This window comes from Bos indicus, chromosome 6 (assembly GCF_029378745.1).
Source record: "Bos indicus isolate NIAB-ARS_2022 breed Sahiwal x Tharparkar chromosome 6, NIAB-ARS_B.indTharparkar_mat_pri_1.0, whole genome shotgun sequence".
NCBI classification, from domain to species: Eukaryota; Metazoa; Chordata; class Mammalia; order Artiodactyla; family Bovidae; genus Bos; species Bos indicus.
In genome coordinates, this window is record NC_091765.1 from 114,867,806 (window position 1) to 114,886,091 (window position 18,286).

Consider the following 18,286-nt stretch of genomic DNA (forward strand, 5'->3'; position numbering starts at 1 on the left):
AAGGAAATGGGAACCCACTCGTGTTCTTGCCTGGAGAATCCCAGGGACGGGGGAGCCTGGTGGGCTGCCGTCTCTGGGGTCGCACAGAGTCGGACACGACTGAAGCGACTTAGCAGCAGTAGCAGCAGCAGCAGTGTCTTTATAAGATGAGGCATCAGCATTTTCTGCTATGGGGGAACACAGGGAGAAGGCGACCATCTCCAAGCCAGGAACCCAAAGGGCAGGTACCTGGAACTCGGAATTCCAGCCTCCAGAAATGTGAGAAATGAGTGTCTATTGTTTGAGCCTAGCGTTCATAGCATAGCAGCCCAGGCTGACTAAGACAGGCTCATAAGGTCAAACACAGTCACGTCTTCACGCTTTCCATCAGTCCGCGTCGATGCTCGGTACTGTCTTGGTGTGCCCACGCTAGCCGGGGCATTCGCCGTCATCGGAACATGGCTGCACCCCCCTGCTCCATCGCCCCCCTCCCAATACTGTCCAAGAACGGCCTCAGCTGTCAGCCCCTGGGGGTCACTGTGCCGCCGACCCCCCAGCCCCCACCCCCGGCAGGCAGCACAAGCCCCTTAAACCCAGGTGGGACTCAGGGTGGCCCAGATTACCAAGGGGATCAAAAGCCCATGAGATTCTGTAGCGTGTGCCTTCACAATGATGCTGCGTGCCTTCCGACAAGTGGCTGTCGTCTTTAATCAGGCAGAACAAGGCTCATTAGGAGCACAGCCTCCTGGGGCACTGAGCGGGTTCTGCTCCTCCCCGACCCCCAGGCAGAGGGGAGGGCTCCAAGCGCTCCAAGCGCATTGGGCTAGGCTGGTACCACGGAGAAATGGCAGAGCCTCTGGGTCCCCAGCCCCCTCCCCTACCTGCCGAGAGGAGCAGGCCAGCCCTCCCAGCTCCCTCCTCCATGTGGGGAGCACAGAGGCTGGGCCTCCCGCAGCCCATCAGAGGCAGGCACCTCCTGCTCCTCCCAGATACCTCCATGGCCTCTTCCATCTCAGGAGAGCCGGCCTGGCCTCCGCCTACTTTCTGAGGCCTCCCCTGGGTGCCCCGCCCCGCAGGGCCAGCCCTGTAGGGAACACGTTCCCCCCCAGCCCAGGTTGGCCAGCTCCCTGTGGCTGCTTCTGGCACATCCCCAGATTTGAAGCTAATTTAGTCTCCTTTGCGAATGACCAGAACCGGATCCAGATCTTAAAAGATCTAATCAGAGCACGCAGATCAAATGACATTTACCGAGAAGCTCATCAAAAACCTTTAGCAAGAAGCATGTGGCGGGGGTGGGTGGGGGCAGGGTGAAGGAGCCCACACAGAGGGCTCTGCCACCCCAGACCCGCCCAAGGAGATTTCACCCCAAAAAGAAGAGCCTGGCTGTGTGCCATGTCAGCAAAGAAAAGACCCTCCCCAGAGCCCCTGACTCAGCCTGGACCCACGGCTGATGCTACTGGCCTTGGACAGGCTCGTGCTGGGCTCAGGGGCTCAGGGAAGCATGTCGAGGCTGGCGTGGCCCCCTGGCCCTGCCCCTCTTTCACCCCCACTCGATCTGGGGAGACTGCTCCAGGACAGAGCCGCGTCCCCTCGTCCTCTGCTGTCCCCAGGCCCTAGAGCAGAGCCGCACACAGAGGGGGTATCTCATAAAGACATTCGGAATGGGGAAACAGCATCCACCCGTGGTGCATAACAGGGTCCTAGGCGACAGGGGGATTCTGGTCAGAGTGTGGGAGCAGAGAGATAACACACTCCACCTCCAGACACCTCAGCTATCAAGGCTCTGAGAAGTCCTGCAGTGAGGACATTGGCCCAAGGTCCTTGCAAGGCTTCCCCAACCCAGATGCCTGGGAACACGGTGACGTTGATGGCTGAAGACAAGGAGTGGAGACGCTGCTCCTTGCTGGTGCTGAGTGGGGACGCGGCGTCAGGCTGCAGGCAAGTCAGCGTGTGCCTACACGGGGTCTCCATGTGTGTGTCTGCGGTGTCCACGTGTAACTGTTTGCGCATCTATCTGTGTGTGTCTGCGTGCCGGTGTATATCTCTGTGTGAGTATTATGAGTGTGTATGTCTGTGTATGTGAATCTGTGTGTGCGTGCGTATATCTGCGTCTTCGTGTGTCTCTATGTATATCTGTTTGTGTATCTGTCTGTGTGCCTATGTGTGTATCTGAGTGTGTGCGTCTGTGTGTGTCTATGTGTATGTCTGTGTGTGTGTGTCTGTGTGTATCTGAGTGTGTGTATGTGTGTCTCTGTGGGTGTGTGTGGACACAATGAGCAAGGATGACATTTAAATGCTAACAGTAGTTTTTTTTCTGGGTGATGACATTCATTACGGATGATTTTTGGTTTATTTTATGACAAGTGTTCCTTCTGAGCATGTTTTTAAAATAAACACATTCATTAAACTTTAAAAAGAGAGAGAGAGAAGCTAGGGCCTGGAGAAGTTGACTTCACATTCATTAAATTTTAAAAAGAGAGAGAAAAGTTGACTTCAACTCTGTCCTTAGGAAATGCTTTTATTTGTCCAGAGTCGGGGCTTGCTTTCTCTCTGTGATAAAAGTCCTGCCGGCTTATAAGGGTGAAAAGGAAAGTGCTGGAAAGGAGAGGGGAGAACAAATCTGCCAGCTCTGGAGTCATGGAGATGGTCCACTTGAAATGGAGAAACATTCAGGTGACCAGCCCCGCACCCCCCACGGGGCCTCCAGGCAGAGGAACTCCTACCACGGTCACCCTGGGAGCCCAGCCCCCAGGCCAGGGTGGGACAGTGCTCAGGAAGGGTCTGCAAGGTGAGAGGAGGGTAGAGGAAGGAGGAGTAGGAGGAAGGGAAGCAGAGAGGAAGCAATAAAGGAACGAGGGGATTAATTAGTGGTTCCAGAGGGACCTTGGGCTTCTCGTTACCACGGAGACAGCCAGGCTGCAGAAGGCAGGTAGGACCAAGGTTAAGGAGGGTGGGGCTGAGCAAGAAGTCCCCGCACCCCCCACCCCCCAATTCCCACCTGTTCCTGCTAATACCAGTGAGAACAAGAGGAGAAGGTGGTGATGGGGGCACCGAGCCAGGGACACTCCCTCACTGGGCACCTCCCCTCCGGACCAGACGCTGGTTGGTCTTCTCAGAGCCCTGTCCCCTGGCCACGCACCACCAGCCCACTTTCCAGCTTGCTCCACAGAGCAACTACATCCCCGGGAGGCAGCCCTGCAACAGGGCTGCTCCCACGCTCCAGGGGGCCAGCCAGCCAGCCAGCCGGCGACTGGGTGGGGGCTTGTGTCAGCCCTTCCCGGGTCCCCTGTGGACCCAGTGTGGAGCGGGCTCATGGGGACAGACACCCCAGACACGCAGGATGCAGGCAAACACGGGGTAGCGGATGCTGAGTATTTAGCGTGGCTGAGGGAGTCAAAGGCACATTTCGCGGGCGGGCAGGCGCCTGCATGAGATGGCTCCAGGCCCGGGCACGCAGACGCGGCAGACTTCTGCAGGCGGGGAAGGGGCCCCGAGCTGCTCTCCTACTCGGGCTCTGGAGAGGAGAGCCTCTTGGGAGGCAAGTCGGCAGGGTGGGGGGTGGTGGCAGGTGCCTCAAGGGTCTCACCCCTGCTGATCAGCCCGGCTCCCAGCAAGCCCACCCACCCTCTGCCAGCACGGCCTCCCCACCGGCCCAGGGAGCTTCCTACCTGCATGTAGTCCTGGCACCAGAGCCCAGTCCAAGCAGTCGCCCCACCCCCACCCCCGCCTTCCCAAGGCCCCTCTCCAGCGCCCCTCCGGGGACAGGCCAGCAGGAACGGACACCCTCACCCTCCAGCCGCCGGTCTGGATCCTTCTCGTCCTGTTTGCAGGTCCTGTCCCCGGCCGGCCACCTGCCGCCCCCCCCCACCGCCCCCCAAGTAAGAGCCCTCTGCCTGGCCAGCCGGGTCGCCGGCAGGCTCTGGGCCGAGCCCAGGCAGCGCCGCCGCGGTGACGGCCGCCCCCCTTCTGCGGAGCCGGCTGCGGAGCCGGCTCGCGGAGAATGCTCTGAGCCGCGCGGGGCCCCGCCGACGACTCAGCCACCACCGCGCCGGAGCTCACCCGCAGGGGCGAAAACAAAGCATTAATCTTCCCGGGAGGTTCTTGCACCCTCCACCGCAGACCTGCCTTCCTCCTGCTCCTCATGGTCAAGGCGGACCAGGGCACGCCCCACTCACAGTGCCCAAACCCGGAGCCTGTGCTGGGCCCAGCATCGAATATCAATCAGGGAGCTAACAGGCAGACGGAGCAGGCAGACGGGTCCCTCCCTGCCGTCCGAACCCAATCCATCAGGGGAGACCCCTCACCTCACCCGCTACCCCCGGGGGCCACCACCGAGCTGGGGGGACGTCCTGTAGGGTCCCCCGAGGAGATGCTAGCTCGCTCTGAGGATGGGGGCCGCTCCGCAGGCACACGGCAGGTTCAGGACTGGGAGAGGCAGGGCAGCCACAGGGTCCGGGTCAGGAGCATCCCACCCACACACCTGCAGCAGCGACCCACAGGCCACAGAGCCCGAGAGGCCCCCACTCAGGGCATCGGGTGGCACCGAAGCAGCACAGCACCCACCAGCGACTCCACGGGGAGAGAGGCCGGGGGGCGGGCAAGAACAGGCACTGGATGGGGGGCCTGGCTGGGCAGCCTGGGTTCAGGTGGGCTCGGCCCCCCGTGGGGGTGGCCGCTGGCCTAGCACGTGTTCTCCCGGACACAGAGACGGGCCTGGGGGAGGTGAGCAGAGCATGCCCTGGGGAGGGAGGTGGGGGTGCTGGATAGGGGCAGGTCAGCATCCCATGGAGACACTTGACTGTGAAGTAGAGGGGGGGACAGCAGAGGGGGATGGGAGCTGTTCATGGAGCCACTGGGGGGATGCCTTGTGAGAGAGGAGGTGGGGACCCCCAGGGAGGAAGGGGGACTGCAGGGCAGGGTCAGGCCTCAGAGGCAGGGATGGGGGGGAAGATGCCTTGTGAGAGGGGAGGTGGGCCCCCCAGGGAGGAAGGGGGACTTGCAGGGTCAGGCCCCAGAGGAGGCAGGGTGGGAGTTGGGGGGAGGACGGCTTGTGAGAGGGGATGTCTGGGCCCCCAGGGAGGAAGGGAGCCGGCAGGGCAGGGTCAGGTCCCAGAGGCGGGGATGGGGGGGAGGATGACTTATGAGAGGGGAGGTGGGGCCCCCCAGGGAGGAAGGGGGACTGCAGGGCAGGGTCAGGCCCCAGAGGAGGCAGGGTGGGAGTTGAGGGGAGGACGGCTTGTGAGAGGGGAGGTCTGGGCCCCCAGGGAGGTAGGGTGGGTTCAGACCAAGAATAGGTGAGAGGGTGTGAGCGGGAGGAGGGACAGAGCCTTGACCAGGAAGCTTCGCAGATAGCCCTGAGTGACCTTGGACTCCCTCTCGTTAACTCTCAGTAAATCTCAGACAAGGGAGGTTGTGGCTGGCAGGCTGGGGTGGGGCGGGGAGCAGCCCCCAGGAGGAAGGAGCTCGGAAGCTCTGGAACAGTCTTTGGAGCCCTGCGGCAGGTAGGGCCCTGGTGGGGGAATTCTCCAGAATCCTCGGTCCTACAGCTGGGTCGGGTGGGAGGGGAGCTGACTGCCCAGAGCAGGATCTGCAGCAAAGGGCTGGGTGAGGAGAGAGGCCCAGGACGAGGGGCGCCAGGTAAGGTGTCATGGTGGGGTGCGGGGGAGGGATGCAGCGTTCGTCCACGTTCAGAGGATGTGGGTACGGACACTCAGCCTGCTCACCACCCAAGAAGACACAAGACGTCTGGCAGACCGGACGGCAACCATCTCATCATGTGACCATCTGCGCAACTGCGTCAGAAAAACACGAAGACCCCAGAGCAGAAGCAGGCAAGTCTGATGAAAGGTAACTGCAGTGCAAGAACTCTGATTGACTGACCCCAGTGTTTAAACAGGCAACGCTGATGAAAGGGAACTGAAATTCAAGGAGAACTCTGATTGGTTAAAAATGACAAAATTCAGCACCTCTAGGGGTGGGAGGGGGGCATACGACAGCAAGGTTCACATCCTCACTTGGCGCAGGATTTCATGGAGATTACACCCAGGGTGGGAGGTCAGAATAAACTTTTTGGAAAGCACTTTATAACTTTCAAGAACCCTGAAAACGATCACAGTTGTTGGCTCGGTTTCGACACGTCCGTGAACTAACCTTCAGGAAAACTAGAAAGACAATAAAAAAAGATGCTCATCTCAGTGTTATTTATCATAGCCAAAGGGTGGAAAGCCGTGCTGTGTCCAACACGAGAGATCAGCTCACACATTTCTGGTCTAGTCCTGTGATGAGACACGGTGCAATACGGAAGCGTGCTCATGAACGAGGCACCTGTGAGACAGATGCCGTCAGAGGACAGCAGGACGTACGTCTCCATCTATAGGAAACGACCAGAAGTGGAAACTCTACAGAAACCACTAGTAGACTGGCGCTGCCATGGGCTCGGGGTGTGGGGGAGGAACAGCTAAGGGGTACAGGCTCACTTTTAAAACCCCCAAGACTCAGATTCCCATCTAGATCCCAAAGGGCTGAACCAGGATCGCACAGCTGAGAGAGTGTGGCAGGGAAGGCTTCCTGGAGGAGGCGGCACTCACTGAGCAGAGCCTGGACTGTGTCCTCTGGCAGAGCTGGGAGGAAGAGGGAGGGAGAGGCTCAGGGGCGTGGATTCCTGCACAAAGGAATCCTTTCGGATCCTCTTGGTTAAGTCCCAGCGGGGCAGGCAGGTGCCAGGGCCCAGAGCAGGACTTAGAGCAGCGGAACCTGCGGGGTCAGGTCCCGAGCCCCGCCTCCAAGCTGGCCTCCTCACCTCCAGCACGTGTCCCGTGATGTACTTCTCACAGCTGTCACAGCGGATCCCAAACTTGGTATGATAGTCAGCCTCGCAGTAGGGCAGCCCATCCCTGCAATAGAGCCGGCAGTCAGGACGGGCGGGGGCACCCTGAGGACCCCCAAGGCCCAACAGTCCTCACTAAGGAGAGGGGCTGTGTCCAAGGGGCAAACGCCCACTGCCTCCTACTCCAGATAACAGCGGGCCCTTGGACGGCGTGTGCTGAGCACTTACTGGGCTCAGCACGGCCCCTCAGTCCTCCTAGCAGCCCGATAAGAAATACCACAAACATGGTCCCATTTCACAGGTGCAGAAACCAAGGTACAAGAAGTGGGGCCGCCTGCCCAGGGGTGAGCGAGGGGCTGGTGGAGGGCTCCAGACAGCCCAAAGAACCAAAGCCACGTCTGGGAAATAAAAGAAGTTTCTGCAGATGCGACTCTTCATTCCAGTTTGTTCTGTCCAATGTTCAACATCTGGGTCGGGTGTAAAATGGTCTGTTTCCTCATCTGGTGGCTTTCTGTTCCTTCTGGGGCATGCTTGTGAGACGACAAGGGGGTCTGACAAAGCTGCCCACGTCGGAGACCAGGTCTGGGGGTGACAAGATGCTAGGTGGGGCAGGTATGCCTTGGGACTGACCCTCACTGTCCCCAGGTGTGGCCTGGACCTTGCGCTGCTTGGGAAGGAGCTGGAGAACCACACGCAACGCGTTCATGCTGCCCGTGTGTGGCGGGCCAACTCTGTGCAGGGCGTAGCTTGAGGCTTTGGGGATTATGGACGAGAGGGAAGTACTGGTGGGCGCTGCTCCTGAGTATCCATCCGGGCAGCTGCGGGCAGGCTGCTCAGATGCTGGGCTGCCTGCACTGGGCTGCAAGGTCACAGCTGACCTGCGGGTGTCAAAGGACGGGAAGGCAGGCACAGGCCTGAACAGCGTGCGGCATGTGGTCAGAGCTCATTAGAAGTTGATCGTAATTATCACGATGAGGTCGACCCAGCGGGGCACGTGGCAGGGATGGTGTCAGGACGGTGCCAGCACTCCATGTGGGGTGGGGTGGGGTGCGGCTGGGCAGTGGTGACTGGATAGGCGGGCACTCAGATCCCCAGTCCCAGTGGTCACCTAACCTGCCTGGGCCTCAGCTTCCTGTCTGTGAAGTAGGGGTCGTAAGAGCATGGTCTGTGTATGACAAGGGATGACCAGCGCCTGGCACTCGGCGGGCACCTGCCAGCTGCTGGCTGAGGCCATTGTCACTGTCACCATCATTGCCAACCAGGACGGCGCCCTTGGCCCGGGCCCGGTCCATCAGGAGTCGGGTGTGGAGGTGGCTTGCACAGTGGGTGGTGATGGAGGCATCTGGTACTCTGGCCCATCTCCCCCAGCACTGCTGGTGTGTTGCCATGTCATCAGTTTGGTCTGGATTTCTGCTCAGCTGCCAACAGAAGGGAAGGTTTCTCAAGCTGTCAGCAGAAGGAGCTGATGGCACCCTCTTTTCCTCGAAGCTCAGGACCCTGCCTGGGTCCCACGGACGCTGGCAGGAGTAGACAGGCATGGAGTGGGGTCCTGGTGCTTCTCGCAGTCCCACTGAGAAAGCACTCCTTCCTTGCACAGGCGATGGAACATGTCAATTGAGCCCCTAGGGTCCACCTTCGAATGTCCTGACCTCAGGGCCCCGATCACAGCCCCTCAAAAAGGCTGTACATGCAGCAAACACAGGAGGTTCAAAGAAAACGTCTCCATGGCAACCCCAAGGCCCCTCCTCCTGAGTTCCGGAGGCTGCTAAGTAACACGCACGCTGTGTGGGTGAGCTGCTGCACTCTGGGGGCTGGGAAGCATTTTATTTTAAGTGCTCGGTCCCCAAGGCCACCTTTGCATGTCACTCACTCCTTCTCCTTACTCTGAAACAGGAAGCAGAAACTCACCCAGCCTGACCCAGCCTGGACAGAGACTCATATTGGTTTCCCTGGCAACGCTTGACTTTGAGATAACTGTAGGTCCAAATGTGTTTGTAAGAAGCGATACAGAGGAACCCGGAGAGCCTTCCCCAGGGTTCCCCAAAGCTCACACACCTGACAGAATCAGCGGACAAGGTCCGCCAGGAAACTGACGCGTGTGCACGCAGTGACCGGATCCCCGGCGCACACACACCTCACGGACAGTGCACGCATGTACACGTGTGTGTGCTTCGGTCTCTGCAGTTTTATTGCAGGAATTTTTTTTTTTATCCCAATCAATTCCTGTGATGGTTCTGTTTCCCCAGAGCATCACGAACCAGCACAGCCATTGATAGAAGTTGTCCCAAACGCCCCTGACTGGCAGGAGACAGCCGCTCTGCCCTCAGAGAAGCTGCTCCGTGAGCTCACTCCACGACCCTTCCTTCCCCTGTGCTGCCGGGAGGCTTGCCGTCCCTGGGGTCTCTGGGGATTCTAATGCAGCCCCCTCCTGGCCAACCAGCAGGGGCTCGGACCCTGATCTGTACAAGCTCCCTCCCCACGCACCCCAAACCAGCCACCCCTGTATCCTGAGCACCCGTCAGGGACCCCACATCAGCACTACAGCAGAGGACAGCTGCACCCATGACCCCTGAGCCTGTCAGCCCTCCCTGGCTCTGTGGCCAGCAGCCTCGGGTGACCTCCACTTTGTGCTCGTCGGGGATCCGGGCACCAGCGAGGGTGGCAGGTCCCACAGGGAGGGCGACACCCAGGGATGGCGCTTGCCCCTAGGTCAAAGGCGGGAGCCCTAACGCCATGGCTCATTGAACAGAAATGAGCGTCTCTGTGTCAGGGAAGCCAGGCTGGTGGGGGGGCAGGACAAGTGTTTTGGGACAGACAGGCCAAGTCCTGGTGTCCTGGCGGGGCTCGCCTTGCAGACTTGGGGTGGAGGCTGAGGCCAAGAGCACCGGTTGGACACAGTAGGAGCCCCGCCCCTTCCACGCCGCAGGTGGGCCGGCCCCGCCCACTCACTTGCTGATGTACTCCGCGTTCAGCTGTTTGCCGCAGGTCTTGCACTTGAAACAGCCCAGGTGCCAGTGTTTGTCCAAGGCCACCAAGGACTGGCCATTCTTGATCTCGGCTCCGCAGCCCCCACAACCTGGAAAGAACGTAGCACAGACGTCATCCTCCCGGGCGAGGGGCGCGGGGCTGCGGGTGCCCGCAGCACTGGGACGTCAGGCCCATGCCATGAGGGCAGGGACAGCGGGCAGGACAGAGGGGAGCGTCCAGCATTGAAGGAGGACGCTATTACACAACAGCCGATGTGACCATGTGGAAAACAAACCCTGAAGCTCATTCCTGCATGCATTGAGCGCTGACTGCATGCAGTCCGGACCGCGAGCCAGGGATACCTGGATGAACCGATGGAGGCCCCGCCTCCCAGAGATGGGCTTCCAGGCCTCGGCAAGCATGTGTGGACTCGGACAGAGGCCCCTCGCACTGGGGGCTGTCCTGAGAGGGAGGGTCCCTGGGCCGCAGGGTGCCGTGATGGCAGGAGCTCTGGTGGCCCCTCTGCCCTCCTCTATGGGCGGGTGAACTCTAACCCTAACCGTGCCCCCTTAGGAAAGGTGCAGAGATAGAGAGGTCAGAGGCCCCCACGCCTGACCTCCAAGTGCTCGCCTGCCATAACGCCCCTTCCAGAAAGCCCTCCAGCCTAGCCTCTGAGCTTCTTCTGTGCCGAATCTCGGACGCCGGACACTCTGACCTCCTCCTGCACTCCGGGTCCGGGTCCCAGCCCAGGTTGGAACCAGGCCCCTGGCAGTGCCTTGGTCCCCAGGTGACTGGTGCTTTCCCACCCACGGCCCCCAGCCTGCTTTGGGCTCCTGGCCGGCCCTCCGCTCTGCCACTCCAGCCATACCCATCCCTGATCAAGCCACCCTGGGCCCTCACCTAGCAGGTGACCCCGGGTACACGCACACTCTCTGCCAGTCTCAACCAAGGCCATTTTGCTTCCCCGGGCTTTGGGCAACATCTGGAGACAATTCTGACCATCCCAGCTGGGTGGGGAGGGGTGCTCCTGGAGCCTGGAGGCCAGGGATGCTCTGCACACCCTCCAGCACACAGGTCACCCCCGCAGCAACGAATCATCAGGCCCCAAATGTCAACAGTGCCCAAGTCAAGAAAGCCTGCTTGGAGCCTCCGTTCGGGTCTCCCCAAGTGGGCAACACAAAAGAGCCTCCTGGACTGTGCCAGACAGACCTGGGAGGAGGCAGACCACTGGCAGTGGCTGGAAACACGGACCTTGGAACCAGGCTGCCCGCCAAGCTGTGTGACAGTGACCAAGTCGCTTCACCTCTCTGTGCCCGCTAAAACAGGGACGCGCTTCATGGGGACGGTAAAGGAACCGGCCTCACATGGCTGTCAGGGGGTGAAGAAGATTAACGGAGGCCTGTGGGCTGGAAGATGCGTTTGATAGACGAATAAGCGCACGTGAACACTGGAGTTACCCCTGCTACTGCTGAGAGGAAGCCCACGTCTCCTCTCTGCCTCTGGCCGCATCAGCAGCGCGCCCTCCCCCAGGGCAGGGTCCGAGGCTCAGCCCAACGTGCCACCTGCAGCTGCCGGAGAACGTCCCCCTAACCCCAGCCTCCTCACTCATCCCCCCTGAATTCGGGGTGCAGCCTCATTAACAGTGAGCTGTGAACACGGAGGCCAGAGCAAGCTGCAAGGCCCGTTGTCATGGAGACGCAATCATCCTTTTCTGAAAACATCTGGAGCTCAGCATGGGTTCGCACTGCTTTGTCAGTGACGGTGGAACCTTGTGTGAGGAAGCCAGTCGACAACTGCTGTCAATGCCGGGATGTCCTTGAGGGAGTGCGCCCCACAGCCCAGGGCAGAGGTGGGGCAGAGGTCACCTGGCAGGTCTCGCTCTTGCAACCTGGGCCTGGCTCGGCCATCACAGCAGCAGGATGGGCCTGGGTCCCTTCCCCAGCATGATCTTCTAGAATCTTCCAGACAGTTTCCTCATTTCCCTTCAAGTGTCCCCTCCTCTGCCAGGCCTGATCACGGGTTCAAGGCTCAGCCCTGTCACTAACAGGGTGCATGAGACCCAGGACGTGCCGGGGGCCTCTGAGCCCCAGCTAGGGTCTTGGGGCGGGAGTGGGGTGAAGCCCACTGTCCCCTCAGATCTAACTGGGTCAGGGAGCTCTGGGTCAAATCAGAGAGTGACCTTTGATAAGGAACCCACTGGGTTCTAATTCTTAAAAGTGCCTGAGAAATTATGGGCTCGACCTGGGATTTTTCCAAGGAACTGGACTGAGTGGGAGGAGCTGTGAGCAGCCACTGGGAAAGATAAAGCATGTTCAAGTGCATCTCTCTAGTCAAGGCTATAGCTTTTCCGGCAGTCATGTATGGATGTTAGAGCTGGACTATAAAAAATGCTGAGCGCCGAAGAATCGATGCTTTTGAACTGCGGTGTTGGAGAAGACTCTTGAGAGTCCCTTGGACTGCAAGGAGATCCAACCAGTCCATCCTAAAGGAGATCAGTCCTGAATATTCATTGGAAGGACTGATGCTGAAGCTGAGATCCAACACTTTGGCCACCTGATGCGAAGACCTGACTGATTGGAAAAGACCCTGATGCTAGGAAAGATTGAAGCCGGGAGGAGAAGGGGACGACAGAGGATGAAATGGTTGGATGGCATCACCAACTAAATGGACATGAGCTTGAGTAAACTCCGGGAGTTTGTGATGGACAGGGAGGCCTAGAGTGCTGTAGTCCACGGGGTGCAAAGAGTCAGACACGACTGAGCGACTGGACTGAACTGAACTGAAGTGCATCCCACCCTCCCCCAGGCCATGACTGCAATGCGGTGGGGGTGGGGCAGGAGGGATGTTGGTTCCGGGCACCCTACAAGGCAGATGCATCCCACAAGGCAGCCGCTGCACCCCATAAGGCAGCTGGCGGGCCTGCTCCTCCCCTGGGGCCTGGTCCCCGCCTCATCTTTCCATGTTACCCCCTTATTGAACCTCACAGCCGCACCACGGGAGAGATTCACCCCATTTCCAGAAAGGGGAACTGAGGCTCTGGCCCCATCACCCACCCCTGAGCACGTGAACAGAGCAAAGTCACGCAGGCAGAAGACACGGAGGAGCCTAGGGCCTCTGCCCAGGTAGTGAAGACCCAGCCCGCCTGTAGCTCCTCACCAGCACACACCCAGCAGAGGCCCCGGTGCCAGGGCCCTGCCCGCTCCTGCCCCTCTCCCCACCCCCTGCCTCTCCTGGCCTCCAGGTCCTCGATCCGAGGGCGACCCCAGGTTCAGGGTGTGACCCCATCCTGGCTGGAACCACGGGGGCTCCTCAACTCAGACAGAGCTGCCCCATCCAAGGCCCCAGGTTCCCACCTCCTGGCTGCCCCCGCCCCAGGCTGCCCCTCCAGGCCACCACCCATACCCACTACTAACCCCACCTCCATCCTCAAGGCCCAGAGCGGGGATACCGCTCACCCAGGGCACACAGGTGGTGAGAGGCAGGGTCCATTCCATGCAGCCTGGCCTCAGAGCTGCCCCTCAACTGGCGTGGCGCTGGGCCTCTGTGAGCCAAGCCAGGGGTGGTCCGCACACCCTTCCAGAACACAGGTCACCCCCACAGCTTAGAAGAATCAGGCCCCAAAGGTCAACAGCACCCAAGTCAAGAAAGCCTGCTCAGAGCCTTGGTTCCGGTCTCCGTACATGGGCAAAGCAAAGGAGCCTCCTGGACCGTCCCAGGAGGCTGTGACCAGCTCCAACCAGCCACCAGTTCAGAGCTGGAGACTCAGGGGGCAGCCTGGAAAAGGGGCGCCTGGCTGGGAGAAAAGGGGGCCCTCTGGGAGGACACCCTCTCCCAGGCACTGGGACAGGCAGCCCAGGGTGCAGCATCGTGGAGGCTCAGGCAAGAAGGGAAGTGGTGGACACCCAGGGGGAGGGGCGCATCCCTGCCCAGGAAGCCTTGGCGCCCAGCCAGAAGCATGGATCCTGTTACTAAGCAACAGACTCAGGCCAGAGAGCGGGGGAGGGAGGTGCAGGGCCCTGGGACTGAGCGAGACTCCCACGGGAGGAGCCAGTCACTCTTACTTCCCCTGGGGAAGGCAGCACCCAAAGGTAGCCACCTGCAGCTGTCCACCCTAGGCAGGAAGGACCAGGGGGCAGGAAGGATGGGGGGCAGGAAGGACGGAGGGGAGGGCAGGAAGGACGGTGGGGGGCAGGAAGGACGAGGGGGGGCAGGAAGGACGGGGGCAGGAAGGGGGCAGGAAGGACGGGGGGCAGGAAGGGACTCGGGGCAGGAAGGGACTGGGGGCAGGAAGGACCAGGGGGCAGGAAGAATGGGGGCAGGAAGGACAGGAGCCAGGAAGGACGGGGGGCAGGAAGGACGGGGGCAGGAAGGGGGCAGGAAGGACAGGAGCCAGGAAGGACCAGGGGGCAGGAAGGACCGGGGGGCAGGAAGGACGGGAGGGCAGGAAAGACCATGGGGCAGGAAGGACGGGGCTGGGGGGGGGCAGGAAGAGGCCGGGAAGGCAGGAAGGACAGGAGGGCAGGAAAGACCAGGGGGCAGGAAGGACGGGGGATGCAGGAAGGGGCCGAGGGGGCAGGAAGGGACTGGGCCCCTCCCCTAGGGTGCCCCCCCCGCCACCCCCTGCAGGGCAGACAGCTCCTCAGGCTCACACTCCCAGTGCTCCCAACCCACGTGGGCACACCCTCCCTCAGTAGCCATCTTTGGCTCCCTACTGCCTCCAGGATGCAGTTGGAGCCCTCTGGTATGGCTTTGCCACCTGATTTTGGTCTCTTTGGAGTCACTTCCACCCCCTGCCCCCACACAGAAGCCCCCTTGTCCACTCACATGGGGGTGGCGGCTGCCCCCAGCTTATGCAGTACCCTCACCTCAATGCCTACTTCCTGAAGCCTGTGCTTCAAGTTTCAGATCAAACAGTATCTCAGAAAAAGCCTCTGTTCATAGCGGGGCAGGCTCCCCTCTTTGGAGTTTAACGGGCTTGGCTCAAACCTCAGCCCCACCTGTCCCTCGCTGGACACTGGGCACCCAGCACATCTGGCCCTCCCCACCAGGCTCAGGGAACGTATGCTCCTGGAGAAGGAGGGAGGAACCCCTGCCCTTAGGCTGCTCTGGGGACAAAAGGAGGCAGGAGCTGGGATGTGTAGACGTCCACACAGAAGCCACGAGCTGGTGATGGACATTCAGTGCTTTCCAGGAACAAAAATGCAGCTGAAGCTCCAATACTTTGGCCACCTGATGCAAAGAGCCGACTCACTGGAAAATACCCTGATGCTGGGAAAGACTGAAGGCAGGAGGAGAAGGGGACGACAGAGGATGCGATGGTGGGATGGCATCACCGACTCAATGGACATGAGTTTGATTGAACTCTGGGAGACAGTGAAGGACAGGGGAGCCTGGCGTGCTGTGGTCCGTGGGGTCTCAGAGAGTCGGACATGACTGAGCGACTGAACAACAAGGCACAAAAATGGTCCTAAGCTGCAGATTATCACCGTGGGCTGGGAGCAGGGGCAGCTTACATTATTAGACCAGCCAGGGGTCAAGCGAGCATTTGTTTTTGAAAACACAAATTTGATATTTTAAAATAAATTTCCATTTGGACAGGGCAGCCTTTCTGCCCATGGCATTTTTTTAAAAATCTCAAAAAGAAGTCTCAGACAATGAGTCTGTGGTTGGACAGGCTTCCCTTTTCACTCTAGCTGCCAGGATGCTCTGGACAAACTGTTCAAACTAATCCCTGCCTTTTGAATTATGCTGTAGTTTTTTTTGTTTTTGTTTTTGTTTTGCTACTTCAGATTAAATGATAATAGGATTGTTTGTTGGAGCACATCCTCAAATTCTTTAATCAATCCAGACCTCAGCCGCAGAGAAAGCTGTGACTGGAGACCTCTCCCAGCAGACCCCAAAGCCACAGCCTCACCAGTGGGGCCTGCTGTGAGCTTGCCTCCCCAGGGATGAAGGCTTCACCTCACTTATCAGATAAAATTCTTACCAGCCCCTGAAGCCAACATTTAGCTCCCAGAAGGGTATGCAGCCTTCTCTGTGCAGATTTCAGTGTCAGGGACACGGTGGGCTGGTGGGGAGGGGACTGTGAGCAAGGGGCTGGCTCTGGGGGTCAGTACAAACCCCTCCTCTGTCTCAGGATATATGGCCCTGGCCCTGGGGACACCGCAGGGACCCTGCATGCAGGGTGGGCTCTGAACACCCCGTTTCTGCAGTGGGAGCTTGTGGGAGCCGTCCCGGAGTGCTGGGCTCCCTCCCCACCCCTCTGTTCCATCTTTGGTCCCAGAACAGCCACCCAGGCCGTGAGGCCAGCACCTCTGTGCCCCCGCCCTGCTCTCACTCTGTCCCATGCCCACAGGCTCCTGACAACCCCTTTCTCCATTAAGCATGTATTGAGCACCCACTGCATACATGCCTTGGCTCAGCTCCCAGGGGATGGAGCAGTTATCAGAGAGCCGCAGACCACAGGAGCCCAGAGGGCACCGCTCCCCTCATGGCCCTCCCTACGGCTTCTGGGTGCTGTGGAATGAACGGTGGGAGCTGTGAATGAGTGTGGGTGCTAGAGAAAGAGGACCAGAGGAGGCCGGAAGGCTTCCTGGAAGAGGGGGCGTAGAGCCAGGCTGAAAGCGGAAGGGCACACGGGGGCCAGGCGTGGGGGCGTCACGGGCTGAGCCAAGGCTCGGAGGTGGGAGCGCCCCAGAGACCCCTGGCCCCGGCTCCCTGCGGCACATTTAACGGCAGTTATCCGTTCCCACTGCTTCCACTTTGGGTCCCAGTGCCGTCAGCCCCCTCCCGGCACCGCAGAGACCGCCCCCCCAGCCCCTCCTCGCCCACTTACTCCAGAGGCCCTGGCACAGGGGCACGCTGCTGCCCGCTGACTTGGGCAGGGAGCACTTCTGGCACATGCATTCCTTGCCGTTGAAGGTCACTCGGTCCCCCGGCGGGAAGGGCGACCTGAAATAAAACAGCGCATTACCAGCCAGGACCCCCTACCCAGCTCTTCTCCTGGGGGAGCACCAGCCTTGGACACCACGCGCCACCTCCCCCGGAGACCAGGCCCAGGACGCAGGGCCTCCCCATGCAGACGCCACCGCGGCCCCTCCAGGCAACTTCAGACTGGTCACTGGACGGCCTGGCTGCGGTCTCCTCATCACATCAGCAGGCGGAACCACAGGGCCGTGGGGAGGGCAGGCGGGGGCCGGCTGGCGCTTACGCACAGCGGCCAGCCACCGATCCACTGGGCAGTCTAGGCTGTGGGCCTCCCGCATCCAACCCCGCCTCCTCTGACCACCCGGGACACTGCTCACTTCAGCACTCAAGGCAACAATGCCATGTACTGAACTACTGCTGCCAGCCAGGCTCCATGACAGACTCTTAGTTCCCGCCTCCTCTAACAGCTGTTTAACGAGCTTGTCCACGTGGGTCTCCATTTTCCTCTATCCGTGAGAAAACTGAAGTTCAGAGAAGGCGGTTAACTCTCCCAAGGACACACAGCTGCTGCCTTTCAGAGCCAGAGTCAAACCTAGGCCTGTCTGGGGCCAGCTCTGTGTGGTGTGCCTTCCTGCCTGGGTCCTGCAGAAAGCTCGGCCGCTAGGAGCGTGCAAAACCGCACGTTGGGTTTCTGTCTTTATTTTAAAGTCTGGGATTTTGTTCATTGTGGTCCAGGATCCGAAGGCAGCGCTACACGATTCTCCAGCACTCTCGTTCTGCACGGCGCTCTCCCCTCGGCCACGCTGGTCTGGCTGCAGCTCTGTCTCTTGTCTCGCTCTCTCCTAACCCAGGGAGGACGCCATACCCTCCTTGGCTCAACAAACAGCCTGTGGGCAGAATCTGGGTGGTCACCGGGGTCCCGGCATTCGACTCCTCTGTTAGTCCTGGGCCTGTGCCCCAGTATCTCCCAAAACAACTGTTTTGTCTACTTTTTTTTTTTTTTTGGTTTGTTTTCTAGTTGTTTATAGTGGATGGATAACTCCAGGCCCGGTGACTCCAGAACCACAGAGCCGTCAGCTGTTATTTTTAAAAGGGTGGATCACAGAGGTGACCCTTCAAACCCGCGGTGATTACGTCTCTAAGCTACGCACAGAGAAATCAAACATGCAGATCACCCTTGGGGAAACTCAACCCAGACAGGCTGCCATGACACACAGTGGCCCTCCGTTAGAAATGCCCCTTGTCATCCTGGCTTCCCGGCTCAGCACCTTCCCCCGCCCTTGACAAAGCTCCCATTTTCGTCTGGAGCAGAGGCTGTAACTATAGAAAACAGCTTCAGGAACAGTGCTCCAAAAAGTCCCCTTGCAGCTGGGTGGGGTGAGACAGAACAGAGAGAAAACAAACCCGGAGGTTTTCAGTCTTTGTTTTCTAGAAATGGAACATTCTCCTGAAAGCGATGTATCTGGGGCTGCACAGGGAGGGGGAGAGAGGAGGAGGGGGAGGGAGGGGGCGGCCCGCTGACCCCTCTCCGAGCCCCAGAGGTGCAGGGCAGAGAGGGGAGTGGGTGCGGCCCTGTGGCTGAGGGTG

The 18,286-nt window shown here is 59.9% G+C and overlaps 1 protein-coding gene across 27 annotated transcripts in view; it reads right to left on the reverse strand.

The window, feature by feature from the left end:
• The window catches only part of ABLIM2 (actin binding LIM protein family member 2), a 169,041-nt gene that overhangs the window by 86,777 nt on the left and 63,978 nt on the right, over positions 1-18,286 (reverse strand). For all 27 annotated transcript variants that reach the window (XR_011567294.1, XR_011567288.1, XR_011567289.1 and 24 more), the window contains exons 4-6: positions 16,608-16,723; positions 9,755-9,881; positions 6,779-6,872 (exon numbers count right to left, since the gene is read on the reverse strand). Coding sequence is in view for 2 of the 27 variants with exons in the window: in XM_070791872.1 (XP_070647973.1) it covers positions 6,779-6,872; positions 9,755-9,881; positions 16,608-16,723 (337 nt within the window). In the remaining 25 variants the exon portion in view is untranslated. The remainder of the gene's footprint in view (positions 1-6,778; positions 6,873-9,754; positions 9,882-16,607; positions 16,724-18,286) is intronic.